The sequence below is a fragment of the Lithobates pipiens genome, unplaced genomic scaffold (genome assembly GCF_037356315.1).
Source record: "Lithobates pipiens isolate NorthernLeopardFrog02 unplaced genomic scaffold, aLitPip1_a1.2 Scaffold_6, whole genome shotgun sequence".
Classification (NCBI taxonomy): Eukaryota; Metazoa; Chordata; class Amphibia; order Anura; family Ranidae; genus Lithobates; species Lithobates pipiens.
In genome coordinates, this window is record NW_027507881.1 from 12,155,176 (window position 1) to 12,180,420 (window position 25,245).

Genomic DNA, 25,245 nt, shown 5'->3' on the forward strand with positions numbered 1-25,245 from the left:
TCTTGAACAAGCTCTCCAGTGGTGGTGCCCCGATCATGCAACTGTAGGAGATGATCCTGGCGCTTGCTGGACTTTCTTGGGAGCCCTGAAGCCTTTTTCACAACAATTGAACCTCACTCCTTGAAGTTCTCGATGATCCAATAAATGGTTGATTTAGGTGCAATCCTGGTAGCAGTTTTATCCTTCTGTGAATCCTTTTCTGTGCATATCAATGGTGACTGCATGTGTTTCCTTGCAGGTAACCATGCTTATCAGAGATAACAATGATTTTAAGCACCACTCTTTTTATAGCTTCTGGTCTGTTCTAACTCAATTGGCATTACATAGTGATTTCCAGCCTTGTCCTCGTCAACACTGATACCTGTGCTAACAAAAGAATCACTAACATGTCATCTGGTCCTTTTTGTGGCAGGGCTCAAATGCAGTGGAAAGGTTTTTTGGGGGATTAAGTTCATGTTCATTGCAGAGGGGTACTTTGCAATAAATTGCAATTCATCTGATCACTCTTCATAGCATTCTGGAGTATATTCGAACTGCCGTGATAAAAACGGAGGCAGCAGACTTTGTGAAAATGTAATATTTGTGTCCGTCTCAAAACTTTTGGCTAGGGCTTTGCCTCTGCAGCTAAAGGGGATACGCATTTAGGAGGGCAGTAGAACCACGGCTCAACAGAGGGGGTTTTAACACTCCAAAAAATAGTGGCCTCATTCGCTTGAGGGGGCAGGAAATATAATTCCTGCTGTGGCCACAATGCGGAAAAAATGTTACGCAACCATCGTGTTTTACCACCCCTCAACTGCTAGTAAACAAGTCTTGAGATTTAGTTCAAAATATCAACAAATATTGGAAGTAATTGTCTTGTTTATCTACAACCCCAATTCCAAAAAAGTCGAGGCCCAGAGTTTATATACAGTAGAAAATAAAAAACATATCAAATGTTTAAACTGAGAAAATGTACCAAAATAAGGTAATTTTCAAAATGAATGGCAGCAACATGTCTCAAAGAAGTTGACAGGGCAACAAAAAGCTGTAAATGTGTCGGGATCACTAATTTTACATACTTTAAGATGGTCCAAATTAATAGTAGTAGTCTATAAATAACTAAAATCCAATATGGAAATTTAATATAGGAGCCAGCTGCTTACAACACAGCTCTCCAGTGAGCCCTGGAGGAGCAGTGTGGCGATTGTAAAGGGCCAATCACAGCGTCCCTTTACCACACGATCAGCTGTGTCCAATCACAGCTCATTATGATGTAAACACAAGCCGTTTATCAGCATTCCTTTGCTCACACTGACAGCGAGAGGAGAGAAGAGCCGGTAACCAGCTTGTGTAAAAGGGGCATCTACACTGATAATCGGGGCAGTCCCACCAGTGCTACCAATTAATGCTGCCTCATGAGTGCCCATCAGTGTAGCCACATCAGTGAAGGAGAAAAATGGGCTGTTTGCTAAATTTTTTAACAAACTATGAATTTATTTTTCTCCAGTTTTTTTATTTTTTTTATTTATTTTTTTTTAGCAAAAAATATAAACCACAGTGGTGATTGCCACCAAAGGAAAGCTCTATTTGTGTGAAAATTTTTTATTTGGGTACAGTGTTTCATGACTGCGCAATTGTCATTCAAAGTGCGACAGCGCTGAAAGATGAAAATTGGCCTGGGCAGGAAGGGGGTGAGAGTGCCCAGTAGGCAGGTGGTTATTAAACTCACTGCCTTATGTGCAACAAATTGGCCTCAGAGCCAGTGTAATGAAAATGAATTTGGTTTTAAAGGGATGAGGTGGCAACCGTTGTGCCAGTGACTAATGCCGAGACCTGAGCGACCAGTGGTCATGTGATTGCTCCGTTCTCGGCCTTAGAGCTTTGTGGGAAAGCTGCAGCATAAAAGGGAGTGGGTGTTTTTTTTTTTTTTTTTTTTCTTCTTCCAAACCCATATGTCGCCTTTTACAGATGTTTGATTATGGATCACTTTACAAATGATATGACATCCTGTAGTATGGACAGTAGGCATTATTTTTTTTTTGGCAGCTCAAAGAATAACCAACTGCAATCAACTACAGTGAATATGGAAAGTATGCACAGTGCTTCACTTTTTCCACATTTTGTTACAGCCTTATTCCAAAATGGATTAAATTCATTATTTATCGTACATCATAGGACACAGAACCTAAGTAATGGGTTATGGGACACCTTTAGGTGTTGACACTGGTATACCCAGTACAGGAAGTTCACTCCCCTATATAACCCCTCCTCCTTCCAGGAGTACCTCAGTTTTTTTTCGCTAGTGTCTAAGGTGTTGATGACAAGTGAAGATGTGTTCTGAGGAGCTCCAGGAGGGATCCATGCTGGATTAAAAAAAACCTCCACAACCGGATCCATCCATGCCACTGCGTCCACAGGATGGTAACCATGCCTCGCATAGAAGAGCTAGGTTTTGCCTGTAACGCTTCTTTTTGAGGGCTGAACCCTAGTAACCAGGACTCTTTTTTTTTTTTTTGGTCTTGCTACATTACCTAAAGTTGCTCCTGAGGGGTGCTATACAGGTCTAAAGGAGTGGAACCCCTATTAAAGGGGACCCGGTCTTTGAAAGTTTGCTAACGCAGCCCGCCGTTATGGGTAAAGTTTGGATCTGCTATTATAGCAGTATCCTGCAGCGAGGATAAAATGAGGGAAGCCTAGGAACTGTAAAAAGTCCACCTATGCCTTTTTCATATATAGAGAGATATGGAGAGATGGAGATAGATATACTTTGTATGCCTTAACACTTACCTGGTATGATGCTTTTTCAGCAGCTGTGTCCGGCTATAGCAGCATGTGTGGTCCCAGCAGCCAGAGGGGGCTTCTTAGTTGAACAAATGGTATTCCTCTTCTGAGGGATCTAAGGGTGGTACAGCAGTAGTTTATAAGCACATTTCTTTTTTTTTTTTTTGTATATAGCGGCTCCTACTAACACTATCCAGGGGCCTAACAACACTGCTGACAAATTCCTCCTCCCTTCCCCTCTTGGAGAGGTGTGGTGGCGTTCACTGTTTTATAAAATATCAGACTTGCCCTTGTTGAACACTATCATGAGATGTCCCCAGCCTGAAATTACAGGCATCACGTTCTGGCAGCTTCAGACGGCATTTGCAGGCTTTGATACGTCCGCCACCTCCTCTTCGGGTCTGCATTTGCAGACCCGAATGCCATCCGCACACACGGACTAATGCTACTTTAAACCAGGAGGGGGCGGGTATGCAGAGGGGCGTGGTCTCAGATAGGCGGTGCTGTGTGTGGGACGTAATGTCCACGTGGAGCACATGGTGCATACACCTGGGGCGGAAAATGCTGAGGACGCCTAATCGGGTTCTCACTTGAGGCTTAAAACACACACTCTCAGTTCATCTATGCTGAAGACAGAAGTCTGACACACTAAGGGATACGAGCGCTGGGCACATAAGGGATCTAAGCAGGCATTTCCAGTACAGGAAATAGTTGTTACTCAGCATTACGGGCTGATTATTATGGTTACATTTTTTGCTAAAAACTATTGTTCAGCAAATATATTTTTTGTTTGTGCCTCTGCTTTTGTGCTTAGCACTATGACTTCCAGAGCTACCACAAGGGTACCAAAGATTCCACCCCCAGGCGCTGGGAGCTCCAGTCATGCCTCCATAATTTCCTCATCTCAGGAGATAATTGACATGGCAAGCCAGGGTGGGTGATTGGAAGCAATTGGTGGTGCTGCTGCTTCTCACACTTCAGCCCCTGTATATGTGACTGAAGATGCATTTTCCTCTGCCCTGCAGGGCCTAGAATCTTTAATCGCAGTCTCTATCCAGTTGGATAGAAGTGTGCTAGATCCCCCTCCCCACTTCTGATCCTTTACCAAGGGAACAATGGGGACAGGATGACATATTACCCCCAGGTGATAGAGGAGAAACAAGCTGATTACTCCTGCAGAGAAAAAAAAACTGATTCAGCTTCACAATCTGAGGTACAAATTCTTATGGAGATGGTTCCGCTTTCATGCTGCCCCTAACAGCTGAAAGTCTGGTTTCTTTCTTCGGTTCTTTAATACCTTTACACCCTTTTCATGCGTTTCCTGTCCATGCGTTACTAGAAAAGCTTATTTATGCTGAATGGGATCATCTGGATAAGCATTTTCTCCCTCCAAAGATATTCCGTTCTCTATCCCATGGAGGAAAAATTCACTAAATGGAAGGTTCCAGTGGTTGACACTGCAATTTCCAGTGTAAATAAGTTTAACTTGTCAAGTAGACAATGCACATATGCTTAAAGATCCAACACATAAAAAGTTGGAATTCCTGTTAAAATCCTTTTTTGCCTTGGCAGGCACCGTTACTCAGCCTGCAGTCGCAGCAATAGGCTCGGTTAGTCCTTAACCACTTCCCACCCGGCCAATGCATATATACGGCCGGGTGGGAGCCGTCTACTCCTGATAGGACGTTCAGGAACGTCATTCAGGAGTAGCGGGATCGCGCGCCCGCGCAGCGGCGCGATCCCGATGTGCTTGTGTCACCCGGACACGGCACATCTCAGATCGGCAGGAGGGCTCTATGATTGGCCCTCCTGATCACATGACGGCCGTGTCCAATCACGGCCGTCATGTGATGTAAACAAACAGCCGGTTTCTAGGCAATTGGCTCTCCTCTCCTCACACGGAAGTCACCGCTGAGGAGAGGAGAGCAGATCGCTGCAGCCGGCTGATGATCAGTGAGTATGGGCTGCTTTTTACAGCTTTTTACTCACTGATCATCAGTGTAGTGTAAACACACAACACACCACACAGTGTAAACACAGTCCCCACACATGTCCCCAAAACACACATGTCCCCAAATAATAAAAACACATGTCCCTAATAACAAAAACATGTCCCCCACATATGTCCCACTAAAATCACATGTCCCAATGATTATCTGCACACATATGTACGTGATCACCTGCACACATATGTACATGATCATTTGCGTACATATGTCCGTGATCACACAAACCAATTATTATACACTTAACGGAATTTTTTTTACCAAAAACATGTAGCAGAATACATTTTGGCTTAAATTTATGACAAAATTAGATTTTATTGGATTTCTTTTCAAATAGAAAAAAGAAAATATTGTTTTTTTCCAAATTTCCGCTATTTTTGCGCTTATATCGCAAAAAAAAAAAAACGGAGTCGTGAATAAATAACACCAAAATAAAGCTCTATTTGTGCGAACAAAATGATAACAATTTCATTTGGGTACAGTGTAGCATGACCGCGCAATTGTCACTGAAAGCGCTAGAGCGCTGAAAGCTGAAAATTGGGCTGGGAAGGAAGGGGGTGAAAGTGCCCTGTATTGTAGTGGTTAAAGGACCAATTCACAGAGGCTCTTAAAGGGCTCCCTTCACAACAGGCCTGTGAGTTGGCCGAACTAACAAAAGCATTGTTTTGCCATAGACATACTTAAGGATTCTATTTACCAGGCGCCCCGCCTTGAGCTTGTACTAGTACACATGCGTAGGACCCTTTAGTTAAAAGGTTGGTCAGCCGAAGCTCCTTGCAAGAAGCTTCTGACTAGTTTTTCCTTTCATGGGGAGCTATTTGGCGATAATTTGGATAAATACATCCAAACGATTTCTAATGGAAAGAGTACACTCTTGCCAGTCAAATAGTATAAAAGTCGCTCATTTAAACTGACTTTTTCTCCTGCGCCAGGGGCATCCGCCTCTACGCAGTGACGAAGGCCTCCACCGAAAATCTCGGGGTTGGGCTCAGGCTCACCAGAGTGGGGGAAGACTTCTGAGTTTCTCAAGTCTGGCAAAGGGAAATTCAGGACAGATGGGTTCTCTCCACGGTGTCTCTAGGATAAAAACTCGAATTTCAGGAGTTTCCTCTGTCTCGTTTCCTGAGATCAAACGTTCCCAAAGACCCAAAGAAAAGGCAAACCCTGTTTCAAGCATTAGATTATTGGCTCAGGGGTTGATCATACATATCCCCACAGAAGACCAAGGTTTGGGGTTTTATTCAAACCTCTTTATGGTACCAAAACCAAATGGAGTTGTCAGGCCCATTCTAGATCTAAGGAATCTAAATCAATTTTCTATCCTACAGGGAAGAGAACTTCTGGCATCCATCGGCATCAGGGATACATATCTACATGTCCCTATATTTCCCGCTCACCAAAGGTTTCTGGGATTGGAAGTGGAACAGCACTTTCAGTTTGTAGCCTTGCACTTTGGGCTAGCTACAGCACCCCAGGTCTTCACAAAGGTACTGGCACCACCTCCAGCCAGGTTAAGGGAACAGGGCATAACAGTCTTAGCGTGACTAGACGATCTATTGTTAATAGACCAGTCAGCGGCCCGTTTGGAGCAAAGTGTACGCATTACAACCAGTTACCTGGAAAGTCTAGGTTGGATTCTTAACCTAGAGAAGTCTTCCTTAAAACTGCTAAGAAAGCTAGAGTATTTGGGCCTGATCATAGACACAGCACAGAAAAGGGTGTTCTTGCCTCTGGCAAAGATCAGCTCCATACGAGAGCTGGTGCAGATGGTCAGGTCAAGAAGAGATCCCTCAATTTTCCTTTGCATGAGGTTGTTGGGAAAGATGGTGGCTTCATTTAAAGCAGTTCCCTATGCAGTGTTCTATTAGAGACTGTTGCAAAACAGTATCCTGTCTGCTTGGAACAAAATGACCCAAGCTTTGGACTTGCCAATGTGGCTGTCCCCAAGAGTGTTCCAAAGCCTCAGCTGGTGGTTACTAAGCCAGAATCTACTGAAAGGAAAATCCTTCAGACCAATTATCTGGAAAGTAGTAATGACAGATGCCAGCCTTTAAGGCTGGGGAGCAGTAGTAGAAAAGATGACTGTTTAGAGACAGTGGTCAAGAGCCGAAAGAGCCTCGCCCATCAACATCCTAGAGATTCAGGCAGTGCATCTGGCTCTGAAAACCTGGACTTCCAGGTTAAAGAATTGTCCTGTCAGGATCCAATCCGACAATGCCACGGCTGTGGCTTATATCAATCACTAAGGGGGCACCAAGAGTCTCTCAGCTCAGAGAGAGGTGGACCAATATTCCAACTTGGGCAGAAAGGAATGTTCCATGCCTATCGGCAGTCTTCATTCCGGGAGTTGACAATTGACAAGCGGACTACTTTTCCAGCAGTTCTCCCTGGGGGAATGGTCTCTTCACACCAACGTTTTTTGGGCTGTTTGCTAAAGATGGGGGACTCTGGACGTAGATCTTCTAGCATCCAGATTCAACGTGAAGTTAGTCAACTTTGTGTCCAGGACAAGGGATCCACTTGCATGCGGAACAGATGCGCAGGTAACCCTGTGGGATCAGTTTGCACTGATCTATGCCTTCCCCCCTATTCAGTTACTGCCACAACTTCTTTGCAGGATCAAGCTGGAAAGAAAGCAGGTAATTCTGGTAGCACCAGCATGGCCCAGAAGGTCATGGTATGCAGAAATCGTAAAGATGGCAGTGGAGGGTCCATGGTCCCTTCCACTAAGGCCAGACCTGCTTTCACAGCGGCCGATATTCTATTATACTTTACGAACGCTAAATTTAACTGCCTGGCTATTGAAACCAACATTCTCATTAAATGTGGTCCTTCTGGGTCAGTTACCTCTACTTTGATTAATGCAAGTAAGCCAGTGTCCAGAGCTATATATTAGAGTCTGGAAGGCTTATGTTTCCTGGTTTGAATCCAAGGGTTGGCACCCTCGGAGATATGTCATAGGCAGAATTCTTGCCTTTCTACAATTGGGGGTAGAGCTGAAGTTGGCCTTGAGTACTATTAAGGGCCAAGTCTATCAATTTTTATTTCAAAGACTGCTTGCTACGCATTCTTTAGTCTGGGGTTTTATGCAAGGGGTGATGTGGATTAATCCGCCAATTAAATCACCTTTAACCCCTTGGGACTTCAATTTAGTTTTGTCAGTGTTCCAAAAACAGCTATTTGAACCTATACAGCATTTTCTTGGCCTTTCTGACAAGAAAGCTGATATTTTTGGTTGCTATATCAGCAAGGAGGGTTTCGGAACTGGCTGCTCTTTCTTGTAAAGAGTAGGGATGAGCTTCGAGTTCGAGTCGAACTCATGTTCGACTCGAACATTGCCTGTTCGCCTGTTCACCGAACAATTTGGGGTGTTCGTGGCAAATTCGAAAAGCCACGGAACACAATGTACAAGTCTATGGGAGAAATCTAAAGTGCTAATTTTAAAGGCTAATATGCAAGTTATTGTCATAAAGTGTTTGGGGACCTGGGTCCTGCCCCAGGGGACATGTATCAATGCAAAAAAAAGTTTTAAAAACAGCCCTTTTTTCGGGAGCAGTGATTTTAATAATGCTTAAAGTGAAACAATAAAAGTGTAATATTACTTTAAGTTTCATACCTGGGGGTTGTGTATACTATGCCTGTGAAGGGGCGCATGTTTCCCGTGCTTAGAACTGTCCCTGCACAAAGTGTAATTTCTGCAGGAAAAAGTCATTTAAAATCACTTGCGGCTATAATGAATTGTCGGCTACCCTTAATACAGAGAACAGTCATTGAAAGTCATTGATAAAAAAGTGTGGGGTTCCCCCAAATTCAATTACCAGGCCCTTCAGGTCTGGTATGGATATTAAGGGGAACCCTGCGTCGAATTAAAGACTTGGGGATCCCTCCAAATATCCATATCAGACCCTTTATCCGAGCACGCAACCTGGCAGGCCGCAGGAAAAGAGGGGGGGGATGAGAGAGCGTACCAGGCCACATGCCCTCAACATTGGGAGGATGCTTTGGGGTCCCCCAAAGCACCTTGTCCCCATGTTGATGACAAGGGCCTCATCCCCACAACCCTGGCCGGGGGTTGTGGGGGTCTGCGGGCTCTTTACTGTAAGAGCGGCGAGGATGTGGAATTCCCTTCTACAGGCGGTGGTCTTAGCGGGGAGCATCAATAGTTTCAATAAACAGATAAGCACCTGAATGACCACAACATAAAGGGATATACAATGTAATACTGACATATAATCACACACATAGGTTGGACTTGTGTCTTTTTTTTTCAACCTCACCTACTATGTAACTATGTAATACCCCATAATGACGTGAAAAGTTAAGTTTTTTTATTAAATCTTTGCAAATTTATTAAAAATAAAAAATGAAGAAAAAATCACATGTACATAAGTATTCACAGCCTTTGCTCAATACTTTGTTGCACCTTTGCCACAAATTACAGCCTCAAGTCTGAGTGTGATGCTACAAGTTTGGCACACCTATTTTTGGGCAGTTTCTTCTTTGCAGGACCTCTCAAGCGCCATCAGGATGGATGAGGAGCATCGGTGCACAGCCATTTTCAGATCTCTCCAGAGATGTTCAATCGGGTTAACATCTGGGCTCTGGCTGGGCCACTCAAGGACACTCACAGGGTTGTTCCGTAGCCACTCCTTTGTTATCTTGGCTGTGTGCTTTGGGTTGTTGTCCTGTTGGAAGATGAACCTTCGCCCCAGTCTGAGGCCCAGAGTGCTCTGGAGCAGCTTTTCATCAAGGATGTCTCTGTACATTGCTGCATTCATCTTTCCCTTGATCCTGACTAGTCTCCCAGTTCCTGTCGCTGAAAATCATCCCCACAGCATAATGCTACCACTACCATGCTTCACTGTAGGGATGGTGTTGGCCAGGTAATAAGCAGTGCCTGGTTTCCTCCAGACAGGACGCTTGCCATTCAGGCCAAAGAGTTCAGTCTTTGTTTCATCAGACCAGAGAATTTTTTTCTCATGGTCTGAGTCCTTCAGGTGCCTTTTGGGCAAACTCCTGATGGGCTGTAATGTGCCTTTTACTGAGGAGGGGCTTCCGTCTGGCCACTCTACCATATAGGCCTGATTGGTGTGCTGCAGAGATGGTCGTTCTTCTGGAAGCTTCTTCTCTTTCCACAGAGAAACACTGGAGATCTGTCAGAGTGACCATCGGGTTTGTGGTCCCCTGACGAAGGTCCTTCTCCCCCGATCGCTCAGTTTGGCTAGGCAGCCCCCTCTAAGAAGAGTCCCGGTGGTTCAAAACTTCCATTTACGGCTGATTCACTGGGCTCATTGGGACCTTCAATGCTGCAGAAATGTTTCTGTACTCTTCTCCATATCTGTGCCTCCATACAATACTGTATTGGAGGTCTATAGACAGCTCCTTGGACTTCTTGGCTTGGTTTGTGCTCTGACATACACTGTCAACTGTGGGACCTTATATAGACAGGTGTGTGCCTTTCCAAATATGTTCAATCAACTGAATTTACCACAGATGGACTCAAAGTTGTAGAAACATCTCAAGGATGATCAGTGGAAACAGGATGGACCTGAGCTCAATCTTGAGTGACATGGCAAAGACTGGGAATACTTATGCAAATGTGATTTTTTTTATTTTTTTTATAAATTTACAAAGATTTCAAACAAACTTCTTTCACGTTGTCATAACGGGGTATTGTTTGTAGAATTTTGAGGAAAATAATGACTTTAATCCATTTTGGAATAAGGCTGTAACATGACAAAATATGGAAAAGGTGTTGTGAATACTTTCCGGATCCACTGTAATTGCTCAGTTTGAAAGCGGTCCTTGTCAGTTACAGCTGGAGGGTGAAAGTGTTTAATGCAGAGCCGGCATTCTGTGGGCACCCGGCTGTGGCTTCACAGCCGGGCACCCACCGTGCATGCGTGAGCGGCGTGTGCGCCATGATCGGCCGCGCAGTTTTCTGGGACCGGTCACGTGTCCCAGATGACTGACAAAAGGGAAGGGGCAGAGCTGAGCCCTTCCTGTGCCGAGGGGAAGTGATGTCACCAGCCCTGGCACTGAAGGAGGCAGACTATGAAGGACCCCCTAGCAACAGGCATTTAGAGGTGAGTTAAAAAAAAAAATTGGGATTTTTTTGGAAATTGTTTTTGGATTTTTTCTTTTTTTTTCTTTCTGTGGAACACCACTTTAAGCTTTGGCAATCGTCTCACATTCCCATCGGGACGTTTTGACATGTCAGATCACCACCTATTGCTTGAAAACGCTACCGTCCGAATCGATGCAGCACAGACTTTGCGTTGCCGCAGCGATTCCCAAAAGTGGTTCCTGCACTACTTTTAGAACAAATATGCAAAAAAAGCCGCGCTTATGGGATAGGCCACAGTCGAACAGTGATGTGTGTGAATATTTATATGCCCCCAAATCCTTTTTCTCTTAATAGTTTGTTATTAATTACTCAAAATATAGAATTTTAATTATTTCTATGAGGTTGCTGCCTACCTGAAAACCACAGGCTGCATTAAACAACCTGGGTTTGAAAATTGAATGATTGTTATGGGCTGCTGGCGCTACCTCAAACTGGTATTAGATCTGAACCTGCTTTACCCGTTTATTATCCCTAAAGGCTATACATATGTGTTTTTTGCACCCGTGTTAATATTATATCCCTATTATTGTGATTAAACCAAGAGACAAAAAAAACAACAAAAAACAACAAAAAAAACAAAAAAGAGGGTTTTTTTTTTCTTTATATCCTTAATCCACCCATATGTGACTATATAGTATTTATGTTAATTGTCATAGACTGGGTTCATCACTTATTTCAGTAAAGAGCTAAAACAAGAACCATAGCCAAAACAGAAAAATCAAAAAAAAAAAAAGAATCAATAAAACCAGATAATGTTCAAGTTATTCTGTGATAATGAAAAAATTCCCATATATGGGAAGTATAACATCTATACCTCTACTACGCGTGCACAGTCCTTGTGCTAGTTATTATTTTTACTGTAAAGGCCCCCAAGCCTTAATAATTAAATTTAGATGTACCACCAAAATAAGTTGTGAAAAATGCAGCCTTATTCACAAATTTTTTTTTTTTAAATAAACAGAAGATGTGTAAAAATAAATATGAATAGAAACATATAAAAAACATATAGTCCAAAAAAAATATATAGTCTTTTTTTCGGGTATTCCCAGATGTACAATTATTTCGCTTCAGGAACCAAAATAGGTGACTTTTGTGATTATGCCTGCTTATTGGTGACTTCCGTGCTCTTTCCCCCTCAAGGGTCCCCACTCACCGAAATCCACGCACCCCCTAGGGGGTTACACGCCTGTAATCCGTATTCCACTTTTTTTAGGATCTTACTGCTTGGCTCTGTCTTCAACAGGTCCTCTCCAGGTTTTTTGGAGGAGATGGGAGAAAGACTCTTTTGTCCGCCGGTAGTTCCTCAAAATGAAAAAAATCCACTCATGGTGTAGTATTTGGGTTTACTAGATACTTGAATTTGGGGGAAAGGGGAGCAGGCTACAAAAAACTTCTTTGATTTAAAGGGGGGTTCCTTTATAGATATGTATATATGGTGGGAGACTGGTAGCCACTTAAAACATGCTTTATTGCAAAAAAAATATTTTGTACAAAAATTTTTTTTAGGTTTTCCACAAAAATATATACTCTATAACAGTTATACTGTCAAACAGCAAAAGTATATATATATATATATATATATATATATATATATATATATATATATATATATATATATATATAGCTATAGCAGTCATCCACTTCAAAAAGTACAAAGAACAATAAATAAAAATCAAAAACATATAAAAAAATATATATAAAAAATATTTTTAAAAAACCATACAGTCCTTTTTTATATATGGCTGTAAAACAGCGCTATACTCAGTGATATGAGGCTTACATCCCCAAGTATACACCCTCCTTCTATGTTGGGCTCTAAACTGTCTTTAAGGGATTTCCATAAGCCTACTCATATGCTGAATAAAAAGGTATTATTTGGCTTCGAAAATGCTTGGCATCTTTGCACAAACATAAGCAGCAAGAGTGTAAAAAACGCAAATCCAAAAAACAAACAAAAACTCCCGGTTTACCAACGCATGATAAGATCCCCCTGAGCGAGCGGCGTGCGGTCCAGCTGCGCTCCAGCTGGTCAGGCGCACCGGAAGTGACGTGGTGTGCGTAGTGACGCTGAGCCCTTCCTGTGCCGAGGGGAAGTGATGTCACCAGCCCTGGCACTGAAGGAGGCAGACTATGAAGGACCCCCTAGCAACAGGCATTTAGAGGTGAGTTAAAAAAAAAAAAATTGGGATTTTTTTGGAAATTGTTTTTGGAATTTTTTTCTTTTCTTTCTGTGGAACACCACTTTAAGCTTTGGCAATCGACTCACATTCCCATCGGGACGTTTTGACATGTCAGATCACCACCTATTGCTTGAAAATGCTACCGTCCGAATCGGTGCAGCACAGATTTTGCGTTGCCGCAGCGATTCCCAGAAGTAGTTCCTGCACTACTTTTGCCCACTTCGGGGGTGATTTGAATAGACAACTGTGCAGGTCTATCTAACTGCCCTCAGTCGGACGGACATGCCGGTTTGAAATCGTGCGCGTTCAGCTGAACTTGCACGATTTCAAACTGGCCTTCAGTGTGAACCTGGGCTAAAACCTGGAAGCTGATTGGAGTGCAAAAATCTGGTGCCGCTCTCTATAGAAACCATTTTAGTAAATCAACCCATAATAATTTTTTTTTTTCTGTTCTCTCCAAATGGTGATGTCGTTGCTGCTCTCTAAATTTGAATTTTTCAAGTGTGAGCGCAGTGAATCCGACTGAACACCCCAATTTTACACCCCAGAAAAGTATTTACATAATTGTTAAAGTATTAGAAAATGGTAAATATTTTGTATATAGTTTAATTTTGCTGTCCTAAAACAATAATGCACATGCTTGTCCTGTAATGAAAGCTTCCCCTTGCTTTCCCCTTCTCACTGTTTGCAATTTTATCTTATAGGATCCGTACGCCAGCCATGATGTCAATGGGGATGACCAAGATCCAAGTCCACGCTATGATGCCAGTAATGAAAATAAGTACGTTTTGGGTTTATGGTTTGATTTTGTGTATTTCTACTCGTGATATGAAGTCAGGGACTTATTCTTATAGAACTCCTTAGCAGAGCTTACAGTTAAAATGACCACAAAACACAACCCCACTACCATTTCAGAAATCCTTAGGGCTTGTTCACACTAGCGGTTGAGGGACGGTAAACCCAGGAGCTGAACCAGTGGTGGCCCGTCCATCAGCCCCCTCCATCAGCCCCCTCCATCAGCCCCCTCCATCAGCCCCCTCCATCAGCCCCCTCCATCAGCCCCCTCCATCAGCCCCCTCCATCAGCCCCCTCCATCAGCCCCCTCCATCAGCCCCCTCCATCAAGGCCCGCCACATCCTAATTAATGCTCTATGATCCACGGCTGCTACCCCCTATTTATGTGCCCGGCCCCTTTCGGGACACTGGCACATAAATTACAGCAGTGTTTTTTTTTTTTGACGCACCTGATTAGAGCCAGAGGCTCTAATGGGCTTCAAAGTAGGATGGGCTCATGGCGCAGAGCCATCCTTCTCCCAGCCAATTGGGAAACGTGTCTGATACCCGTCACCCAACTGGCTGCAAGGACAGGCAATCCTATTAGACGCCTAGGAGGAGGGGAGGAGACATGGCGGAAGCGAGGAAGAGAAGACACAGGAGCCGTTGCCCACTGCTGCCTAGATGGGGTAAGTGCCGGTGGACCAGTAGAAAGGGGAGGGGGAATTTGAGGTGCTGTGTGGGGGGGGTGGTGGTTGTTTGCCCTCCCCCCCATCCAAACAAAAAATTAGCCTGTAGACCAGGGATATGCAATTAGCGGACCTCCAGCTGTTGCAGAACTACAAGTCCCATGAGGCATAGCAAGACTGACAGCCACAAGCATGACACCCAGTGGCAGAGGCATGATGGGATTTGTAGTTTTGCAGCAGCTGGAGGACCGCTAATTGCATATCCCTGATGGTAATCTCATTCAACAAACATCACTTGGTTGGAATCCTATGGGGTATCCAGGTCTCCAGTATATGTTCAGTCAATGGCATCCATATGTTCCAAGAGGCCCCCCATAAAATTAGATTAGGGAGACCCACATAGCATAAAACTTTTATTGGAATCCAAAAATTATAAAGAACTACTCACATTTACCAAATCGATAAGGGCCCATTCACACTGGAGCGTTTTCAGCTTGAAAAACTCTCGGAAAACGTTTTGTATCTTCAGGCTTCAAGCTACAAAACGCTCAGGTGTGAATGGGGCCTAAGAGATGGTAGAAAAGCGTGTACACGTACACACACACACGTACACATACACGCACACACGTACACGCACACACACGTACACGCACACGCACGTACACGCACACGCACGTACACATACACGCACACACACGTACACGCACGTACACGCACACACACGTACACGCACACACACGTACACGTACACGCACACACACGTACACGCACACACACGTACACGCACACACAGACACACACACACGTACACGTGTGTACACACACACACACACACACGTACACACACGTACACGTGTGTACACACACACACACACACACACACGTACACATGTGTACACACACACACACGTACACGTGTGCACACACACACACGTACACGTGTGTACACACACACACACACACACGTGTGTATACACACACACACACGTGTATACATACACACACACACACGTGTGTACACACACACACACGTGTGTACACACACACACGTGTGTACACACACACACACACACACACACACGTGTGTACACACACACACACTCACGTGTGTACACACACACACGTGTGTACACACACACACACTCACGTGTGTACACACACACACGTGTGTACACACACACACACTCACGTGTGTACACACACACACTCACGTGTGTACACACACACACACACGTGTGTACACACACTCACGTGTGTACACACACACACTCACGTGTGTACACACACACACACGCGTGTACGTATACACAGACACACACACACACGTGTGTACACACACACACACACGTGTGTGCACACACACACACACACGTGTGTGCACACACACACACACACACGTGTGTGCGTACACACACACACACGTGTGTGCGTACACACACACACACACGTGTGTGCGTACACACACACACACGTGTGTACGTACACACACACACACGTGTGTACGTACACACACACACACACGTGTGTACGTACACACACACACACACACACACACGTGTGTACACACACACACACACTCACGTGTGTACACACACACACGTGTGTACACACACACACGTGTGTACACACACACACACTCACGTGTGTACACACACACACTCACGTGTGTACACACACACACTCACGTGTGTACACACACACACACACGTGTGTACACACACACACGCGTGTACGTATACACAGACACACACACACACACGTGTACGTATACACAGACACACACACACACACGTGTACGTATACACAGACACACACACACACGTGTGTACACACACACACACGTGTGTACACACACACACACACGTGTGTACACACACACACACACACACGTGTGTGCACACACACACACACACGTGTGTGCACACACACACGTGTGTGCACACACACACACACACACGTGTGTGCGTACACACACGTGTGTACGTACACACACACACACGTGTGTACGTACACACACACACACACGTGTGTACGTACACACACACACACGTGTGTACGTACACACACACACACGTGTGTACGTACACACACACACGTGTGTACGTACACACACACACACACGTGTGTACGTACACACACACACACACGTGTGTACGTACACACACACACACACGTGTGTACGTACACACACACACACGTGTGTACGTACACACACACACACGTGTACACACGTACACGTGCACGTACACGTACACACACACACGTGTGTACACACGTACACGTGCACGTACACGTACACACACACACGTGTGTACACACACACACGTGTGTACACACACACACACGTGTGTACACACACACACACGTGTGTACACACACACACACGTGTGTACACACACACACGTGTGTACACACACACACGTGTGTACACACACACACACACACACGTGTGTACACACACACACACACACACGTGTGTACACACACACACACGTGTGTACACACACACACACACACACGTGTGTACACACACACACACACGTGTGTACACACACACACACACACACGTGTGTACACACACACACACACACACACACGTGTGTACACACACACACACACACGTGTGTACACACACACACACACACACGTGTGTACACACACACACACACACGTGTGTACACACACACACGTGTGTACACACACACACGTGTGTACACACACACACGTGTGTACACACACACACGTGTGTACGTACACACACACACGTGTGTACACACACACACACACGTGTGTACACACACACACACACGTGTGTACACACACACACACACACACGTGTGTACACACACACACACACACGTGTGTACACACACACACACACGTGTAAGTGTACACGTACACACGTACACGCACACACGTACACACACACGTGTGTACACACGCACACACACACGTGTGTACACACGCACACACGTACACACACACGTGTGTACACACACACACACGTACACACACACGTGTGTACACACACACACACGTACACACACACGTGTGTACACACACACACACGTACACACACACACACACGTACACACACACGTGTGTACACACACACACACGTACACACACACACACACGTACACACACACACACACGTGTGTACACACACACACACACACACACACGTGTGTACACACACACACACACACACACACGTGTGTACACACACACACACACACACGTGTGTACACACACACACACACACGTGTGTACACACACACACACACACACGTGTGTACACACACACACACACACGTGTGTACACACACACACACACACACGTGTGTACACACACACGTGTACGTATACACACACGTGTGTACACACACGTGTACGTATACACACACACGTGTACGTACACACACACACACACACGTGTACGTACACACACACACACACACGTGTACGTACACACACACACACACGTGTACGTACACACACACACACACACACACACACACACACACGTGTACGTATACACACACACACACACGTGTACGTATACACATACACACACACACACACACACACACGTGTACGTATACACATACACACACACACACACACGTGTACGTACACGTACACACACACGTACACGTACACACACACACACACACACGTACACACACACACGTACACGTACGCACACACACGCACACACACGTACACGTACGCACACACACACGCACACACACGTACACGTACGCACACACACGCACACACACGTACACACGCACACGTACACACGTCTCAGATTACACTCAGCTGTCCTTGATGCTGTGACATCAGATCCCAACTCTCTGCCTACTGAAGCTGTATGTATAGAAGACAAATCGGCGCAATAAAATAACCCTATTAAGTAATAGCTGCTGAACACCAAGAGTCAAAATTCAAATCCCTGAAGTAAAAACATAGGCAGTGCAGTGCTAGTGGCAACAAAAACAAAAAACTTAGTCCATAGATCAAAAGAAAAGCAATTCTTGAAGTCCTCCCTCAGTGATGAACTACAGGTAATGCATGCAGGTGACTCCGTGGGAAAATCCAAACCTCCACCAATGGTAAAGATGGCAGCTCACCACACTGTGTGGACCCTTTAATTTATAGAGGGTCTGCCACGCATTCCCACTCGAGGTATCAGAAGGCAAATCGGCAAGCGTATCCAAGAAAATCCCCTCTTGGCTGGATATACCAATCAGCACTATCCACAAGGCCACATATATCATAAAAATAAAAAACACATAGTGCTCTCTGCATATATAGATGATGTTTAAAATGAACAAAATAAAACTCACAAGAATGGCACTTCAAACCAAATGCCTGGTAAAGCAATGTATGTAAACAATCTGATGGCTGACGGTGTCGCATACGTCCGTCCGTACGTGTTACGTCCTTATGGGTGGGACTTCATCAGCAGATCAGATCTTCTGATGAAGTCCCGCCCATAGGGACATAATACAGACGTGACGACAACCACGGCCATCATAGTTTGTTTACATACACTGTTTTATCAGGCACTTGAAGTGCCATTCTTGTGAGTTTTATTTGTTCATTTTTAACAACATTAAATTGTATATATGCAGAGAGCACTACATGTTGCTTTTTATTTTTATAATGGGTCATAAATACCCCCATCGTGTAAATTTCGAAAAATGCTAACCACAACATACAAGGCCAGCCACAACATCAACCCCCGTTACATCACCAACCTCACCTGCAAATATCTCCCAAATCATCCTCTCTGCTCCTCTCAGGACCTCCTGCTCTCTAGATACCTTGTCACCTGCTCCCGTGTTCACCTTCAGGACTTCTCCAGAGCCTCTCCCATGCTTTAGAACTCCCTACCCCAGTAATGTCCAGTCAGCTCCTACCCTGTCCGCCTTTAGGCGATCCTTAAAAACTCACCTTATCCAGGGAAGCCTTACCCCACCTCCACCTAAGAACTGTACCAGAGTCTCCTCCATCAGATCATCCCCTGCAGCTATTACCACCTCCACCTCCCATTTGAGATTGTGAGCTCCACGAGCAAGGCAATATTCCTTTATTGAACTGTGTTGTAAAAGCTCTGCGCAAACTGTTGGCGCTATATAAATCCTATATAATAATAATTGAATAGCCATCATACATAAAGTGTATTGTATAGAATGGTCTGTTTAGTACTTGTACCTGGCAGTTGTGTAGAAGCTGTGTGAATGTAACGTTGTCCTCTTTCCCCCCTGCAGACATGGCACTCGCTGTGCTGGTGAAGTGGCTGCATCTGCCAATAACTCCTACTGTATTGTGGGCATCGCGTACAATGCCAGGATAGGTGGTAAGTGGTATACTCTTTCTTTGGAAGTATTATATCTTATAACTTTTGAAAACACTTGAGGCTAAACTCCAGGCATAATTTTAAAAAATATTGCATGTATTGAGATATATTGATGTTGTATTTCACATACAAGGGACTTTAAAGGTGCCAAATAATCAACTTCTCATATTAGTAAAAAAACGTTATTTCATAATTAAAAACATTAGTAGACATTAGACGTGTGCTGGAAATCTGTGTGCGAGAGCTGCACAATTCTGAATACAATGAGAATCACATTTTTTTTTTTTTTTTTTTTTTGCTTAGCATAAAGTTCACGATTCTGAACAATTTTTTTTTTTATTTTAAAGATTTACAACCCCTGAACATTAGGAGATACCATTATTATTATATTGGTGTCTTTTTTTAAAAAAAAATTAATTTTTTTTATATAATACTCGCAGATACCAATTACCTATACCTACTGCAACTTTTTTGTTTATACTTCAGCTGTCCGCAATGGTATAAAGCATTGAAAAGTTATCTTACAAATTGAAATTTAATTTTTTGTGCTTTTTTTCAATGTAAAAAGTGTAAATATATGTAAAAAATTAAAAAATATTAATGAACAAAGCAAACAAAAGTTTAGTTATTAATAGAATATAGAAGTAAATAACAATAAAAAATTAGCAGGAAAATAATAATTCAATTGAGAAGGACAATAAGGAGTTAAGTCTGGTTCGAGTAAATTAAGGATTAATACAGGGGTTTAAAAAGAGGATCAATTTAATAAAAAACAAAACTTTTTTTTTTTTTTTTACTTGTCAAAGGTTGCTTTAACCACTTGCAGACCGGACCAATTTGCTGGTCAAAGACCAGACCACTTTTTGCGATTCGGCACTGCGTCGCTTTAACTGACAATTGCGCGGTCGTGCGACGTGGCTCCCAAACAAAATTGACGTCCTTTTTTCCCCACAAATAGAGCTTTCTTTTGGTGGTATTTGATCACCCCTGCGTTTTTTATTTTTTGCGCTATAACCAAAAATAGAGCGACAATTTTGAAAAAAACGCATTATTTTTTACTTTTTGTTATAATAAATATCCCCCAAAAATATATAAAAAAACATTTTTTTTTTACTAGTAATGGCGGCGATCAGCGATTTTTATTGTGACTGCGACATTGTGGGGGACCCATCGGACATTTTTGACACATTTTTGGGACCATTGTCATTTATACAGTAATCACTGCTATATAAATGCAGTGATTCCTGTGTAAATGACACTGGCAGTGAAAGGGTTAACCAGTGGGTGGCAGTGTAGGGGTTAAGTGTTCCTAGGGGCGTGTTACTAACTGTGGGGGGGTTGGGCTTTCATTTAGTGAACACTGATCTCTGCTCCAATCACATGGAGCAGAGATCAGCGTCACTAGTTGCTAGGCAGAATGGAGAAATGTTGTTTACACATCATTTCCTCCATTCGGCCGCTCCGTGAGGCAATCGCGGGGATGCCCGCGGCGATCGAGTCCGCGGGTCCCGCGACCGGACTCATGGGGGTCCCGACCAGCGCGGGAGCGCGCCGCCGTCGGCACGCTCCCGATGGCAGGGCGGCATTGAATATTGGACGTACCTGTACGCCAATATGCCTGCCCGTGCCATTCTGTCGACGTACATCGTCGTGCGCTGGTCGGGAAGTGGTTAAACTGGCTTTATTTACAGACCGAAGTTCATCCCTTTGATCTGTAAATGAACAGAGGCATACAATGTTTCTTTTTAAGCTGTCCTGAGCAATGTTGTTGATAAACATTGCTGGCTTTTTTTTTTATTTATTTTTTTGACAGCTGGGAGCAGGGAACTGCTCTGCACTTGTTACATGAATCGTGGAAATTCTGGATTAAGATCATATGGGGGAGGTTGGTTCGAGATCACCATCTTCTTTTAACGATTAGTCATGCAGCTCTAGCTCCCATGTAAACATTTGCAGCACACATCTCAAATGACATGGAAAACTCCACAGGAGAGTTTTGATTTGAATCCTAGAGGACGCACTGTCAATATGCAGCTGTGCCCTGATGAAGGGGAATTGTTGACCCTCGATATGTGTTGGATACCTTGTTATCTTCCTCCTGTCACATTATCTTCAATAAATAATTATAAACTCCTCAACATTGCTCAGTGCCGACAGCTTAAAAAGAAACCTTGAATGTCTGTTCATATACAGATCAAAGGGATGAACTTCGGTCTGTAATTAAAGTCAGTTTAAAGCAACCTTTGACAAGTAAAACATTTTTTTGTTTTTTATTAAATTGATCCTCTTTTTAACCCCCTGTAATAATCCTTGCCTTGTGTCTTTCTAATGGTTTTCACTTTCAAGAGACACTTATTGACGTTTTAATAGTTTAAAGGGTGTAAACCCATACAAGGGTATAATAGAGAACAATGTGTAAATGAACCTCGGAGTAATATCCATTGGGCTATAACAAGTGAAAATTAAAACAAGATGATTAAGGGCTCTTTCACACGGGGCGGACTCCGCCAGCTCAACAGGGAATCTCTCCACTGATCAGCTGCTTTGCTGTTACTGATATTAGCGACAGATGCGCTAGATGGGCAACAATGAGACGACCTCCAAAACAGGAATGGTTTTACAGGTGGAGGCCACTGACATATTTTTTTCCCTACTCGTCTTTTCTGTTTTTCACTAGTTTTGCATTTGACTAGGGTCAGTGTCACCACTGGTAGCATGAGGGGGTACCTGGACCCCTATAGAGATTGCACAGGCAGTCTAACGCTTCAAGGTTAGCACATAAATACATGCCAGAAAGTTTGCTGTGTCTCCCAGCACAGTCTTAAGAGCATGGAGGAGATTACAGGACACAGGCAGTTTACTCTAGGAGAGCTGGACAGGAATATAGAAGGTCCTTAACCCATCAGCAGGACCAGTATTTGCTCTTTTGAGCAAGGAGGGACAGGATGAGAACTGCCAGAGCCTTACAAGAAGACCTCCAGCAGGCCACTGGTGTGAATGTCGGACAAATCAGAAACGGACTTCATGAGGGGGTGGTCTGAGGGCCCGACGTCCTCTAGTGGGGCCTGTGTTCACTATGCCCGGCCTCATGTGGTGAGAGGATGCAGACAGTTCCTGGAGGATGAAGGAATTCATACCATTGAATGGCCTTCATGCTTGCCCAACCTAAATCCAGTAGAACACCTCTGGGACATTGTTTCGGCCCATCCGACGCCGCCAGGTTGCACCTCAATCTGTTCAGGAGCTCAGTGATGCCCTGGCCCAGATCTGGGGGGAAATACCCCCAGGACACCATCCATCGTCTCATTAGGAGCATGCATACGAGCACGGGGGGCTATACAAACTTCTGAGGACCTTTTTGAGTTGTTGCTGCAATGAAATTTCAGCAAAATGGACTAGCCTGCTGCATGTGGCCTTCAGGAAGAAGCTCAAGACCCATCTCTTCTGAAAACCCAGAAGGACACTGGCGGCAAAAGTGACCTGAAGTGATTTAGTTTGCATATGTAGCGCTATACAAGTTATTCATTCATTCATAATTTTTCACTTAGATTGTTGGGGTGTCTTTGAATTCTGCCATCGGTAGGTTGATAATTTTCATTTCCATCAAACGATGTGGCATCCTTTCATTCCTAACACACTACCCAGTCCATATTATCCAGAATGTGATTTAAATTTTTTTACCCCATTGAGATCTGACCTGTTTTCAAAGTGTTCCTTTCATTTTTTTGCGCAGTGTTCAAGGGCTTCCAGATGGAGAAAATATCCAGTGAGCAGCAGTTGTGTGGAGGAAAATGCCTTGTTGCTGTCAGACAGCAGATGATCCTGGTGCTGTCACCAGGTTAACCTGCCCCCTTGTGACGTCACCGGGTGACTCTGCCCTCCCCCCTTGTGACGTCACCGGGGAACGCTGCCCTCCCCCCCTTGTGACGTCACCGGGGAACTCTGCCCTCCCCCTTGTGACGTCACTGGGGGACTCTGCCCTCCCCCTTGTGACGTCACCGGGGGACTCTTCCCTCCCCCTTGTGACGTCACCGGGGGACTCTGCCCTCCCCCTTGTGACGTCACCGGGGGACTCTGCCCTCCCCCTTGTGACGTCACCGGGGGACTCTGCCCTCCCCCTTGTGACGTCACCGGGGGACTCTGCCCTCCCCCTTGTGACGTCACCGGGGGACTCTGCCCTCCCCCCTTGTGACGTCACCGGGGGACTCTGCCCTCCCCCTTGTGACGTCACCGGGGGACTCTGCCCTCCCCCCTTGTGACGTCACCGGGGGACTCTGCCCTCCCCCCTTGTGACGTCACCGGGGGACTCTGCCCTCCCCCTTGTGACGTCACCGGGGGACTCTGCCCTCCCCCTTGTGACGTTACCGGGGGACTCTGCCCTCCCCCTTGTGACGTTACCGGGGGACTCTGCCCTCCCCCCTTGTGACGTTACCGGGGGACTCTGCCCTCCCCCTTGTGACGTCACCGGGGGACTCTGCCCTCCCCCTTGTGACGTCACCGGGGGACTCTGCCCTCCCCCCTTGTGACGTCACCGGGGGACTCTGCCTCCCCCCTTGTGACGTCACCGGGTGACTCTGCCTCCCCCCTTGTGACGTCACCGGGTGACTCTGCCTCCCCCCTTGTGACGTCACCGGGTGACTCTGCCTCCCCCCTTGTGACGTCACAGGGTGTTCGTACCTTTTTTGTATTCTTTATGCAGCCACCAACAGAACCGAATTGGGGTGGTTATTTCCCGGGGGGCGGGGGGGGGGGGAATAAAGGGCGTTTTACTGTTCTTACAGCATTTTTAAATAGATAAAACACGGATGTAATACAGGAATGTACCATTTTTGTTTTAATGTTGCCCAGGTATGCACTCTGCATCAGTGTTACTGTGTGGTGGGTGAAGGGAGATTGCGTAGCAGGCGATGAGTACGTTGAGTGGCTGGGATTGGAAGCCGGGTTACAGTAATATGTGAAGCCTCATGTTGGTAATTAAAGCACAATTTCCCTTCAGTATTGTGAACTGTGTGTCTCCTTTTGCGGTTCTATCCTCTTTAGCTGCCAACACTCTTGTTCCTGTTTACGGACTCCGGGAAAATCTGTCTTGCTATAATTGCCGTATAATGCGCGCTTCTTTCTTCATTGTTTATACATAAATACGGCCATTCACGGGGCTCTGAATTGTTCCTGCGATGCCTTTAGTGTGAGGACACACAGCTGTACCTTCTATATAGTGCGTCACCTGCTTCTGGGCAATGAGCTGGAACTTGTAGCAGTCATTAGTCACACGTCATTGCAGTTGTGTGTATTGTGCAGCTTGTCCTGTATCTCACCACGTTCTTCATGCACTGGGATC

The 25,245-nt window shown here is 44.9% G+C and overlaps 1 protein-coding gene across 1 annotated transcript in view; it reads left to right on the forward strand.

Annotated features, from left to right (window-relative positions):
- Window positions 1–25,245, forward strand: part of LOC143958235 (proprotein convertase subtilisin/kexin type 6-like) — a 303,257-nt gene that overhangs the window by 166,146 nt on the left and 111,866 nt on the right. The window contains exons 5-6 of the mRNA XM_077467752.1: window positions 13,781–13,857; window positions 19,819–19,907. Coding sequence (XP_077323878.1) covers window positions 13,781–13,857; window positions 19,819–19,907 — 166 coding nt within the window. The remainder of the gene's footprint in view (window positions 1–13,780; window positions 13,858–19,818; window positions 19,908–25,245) is intronic.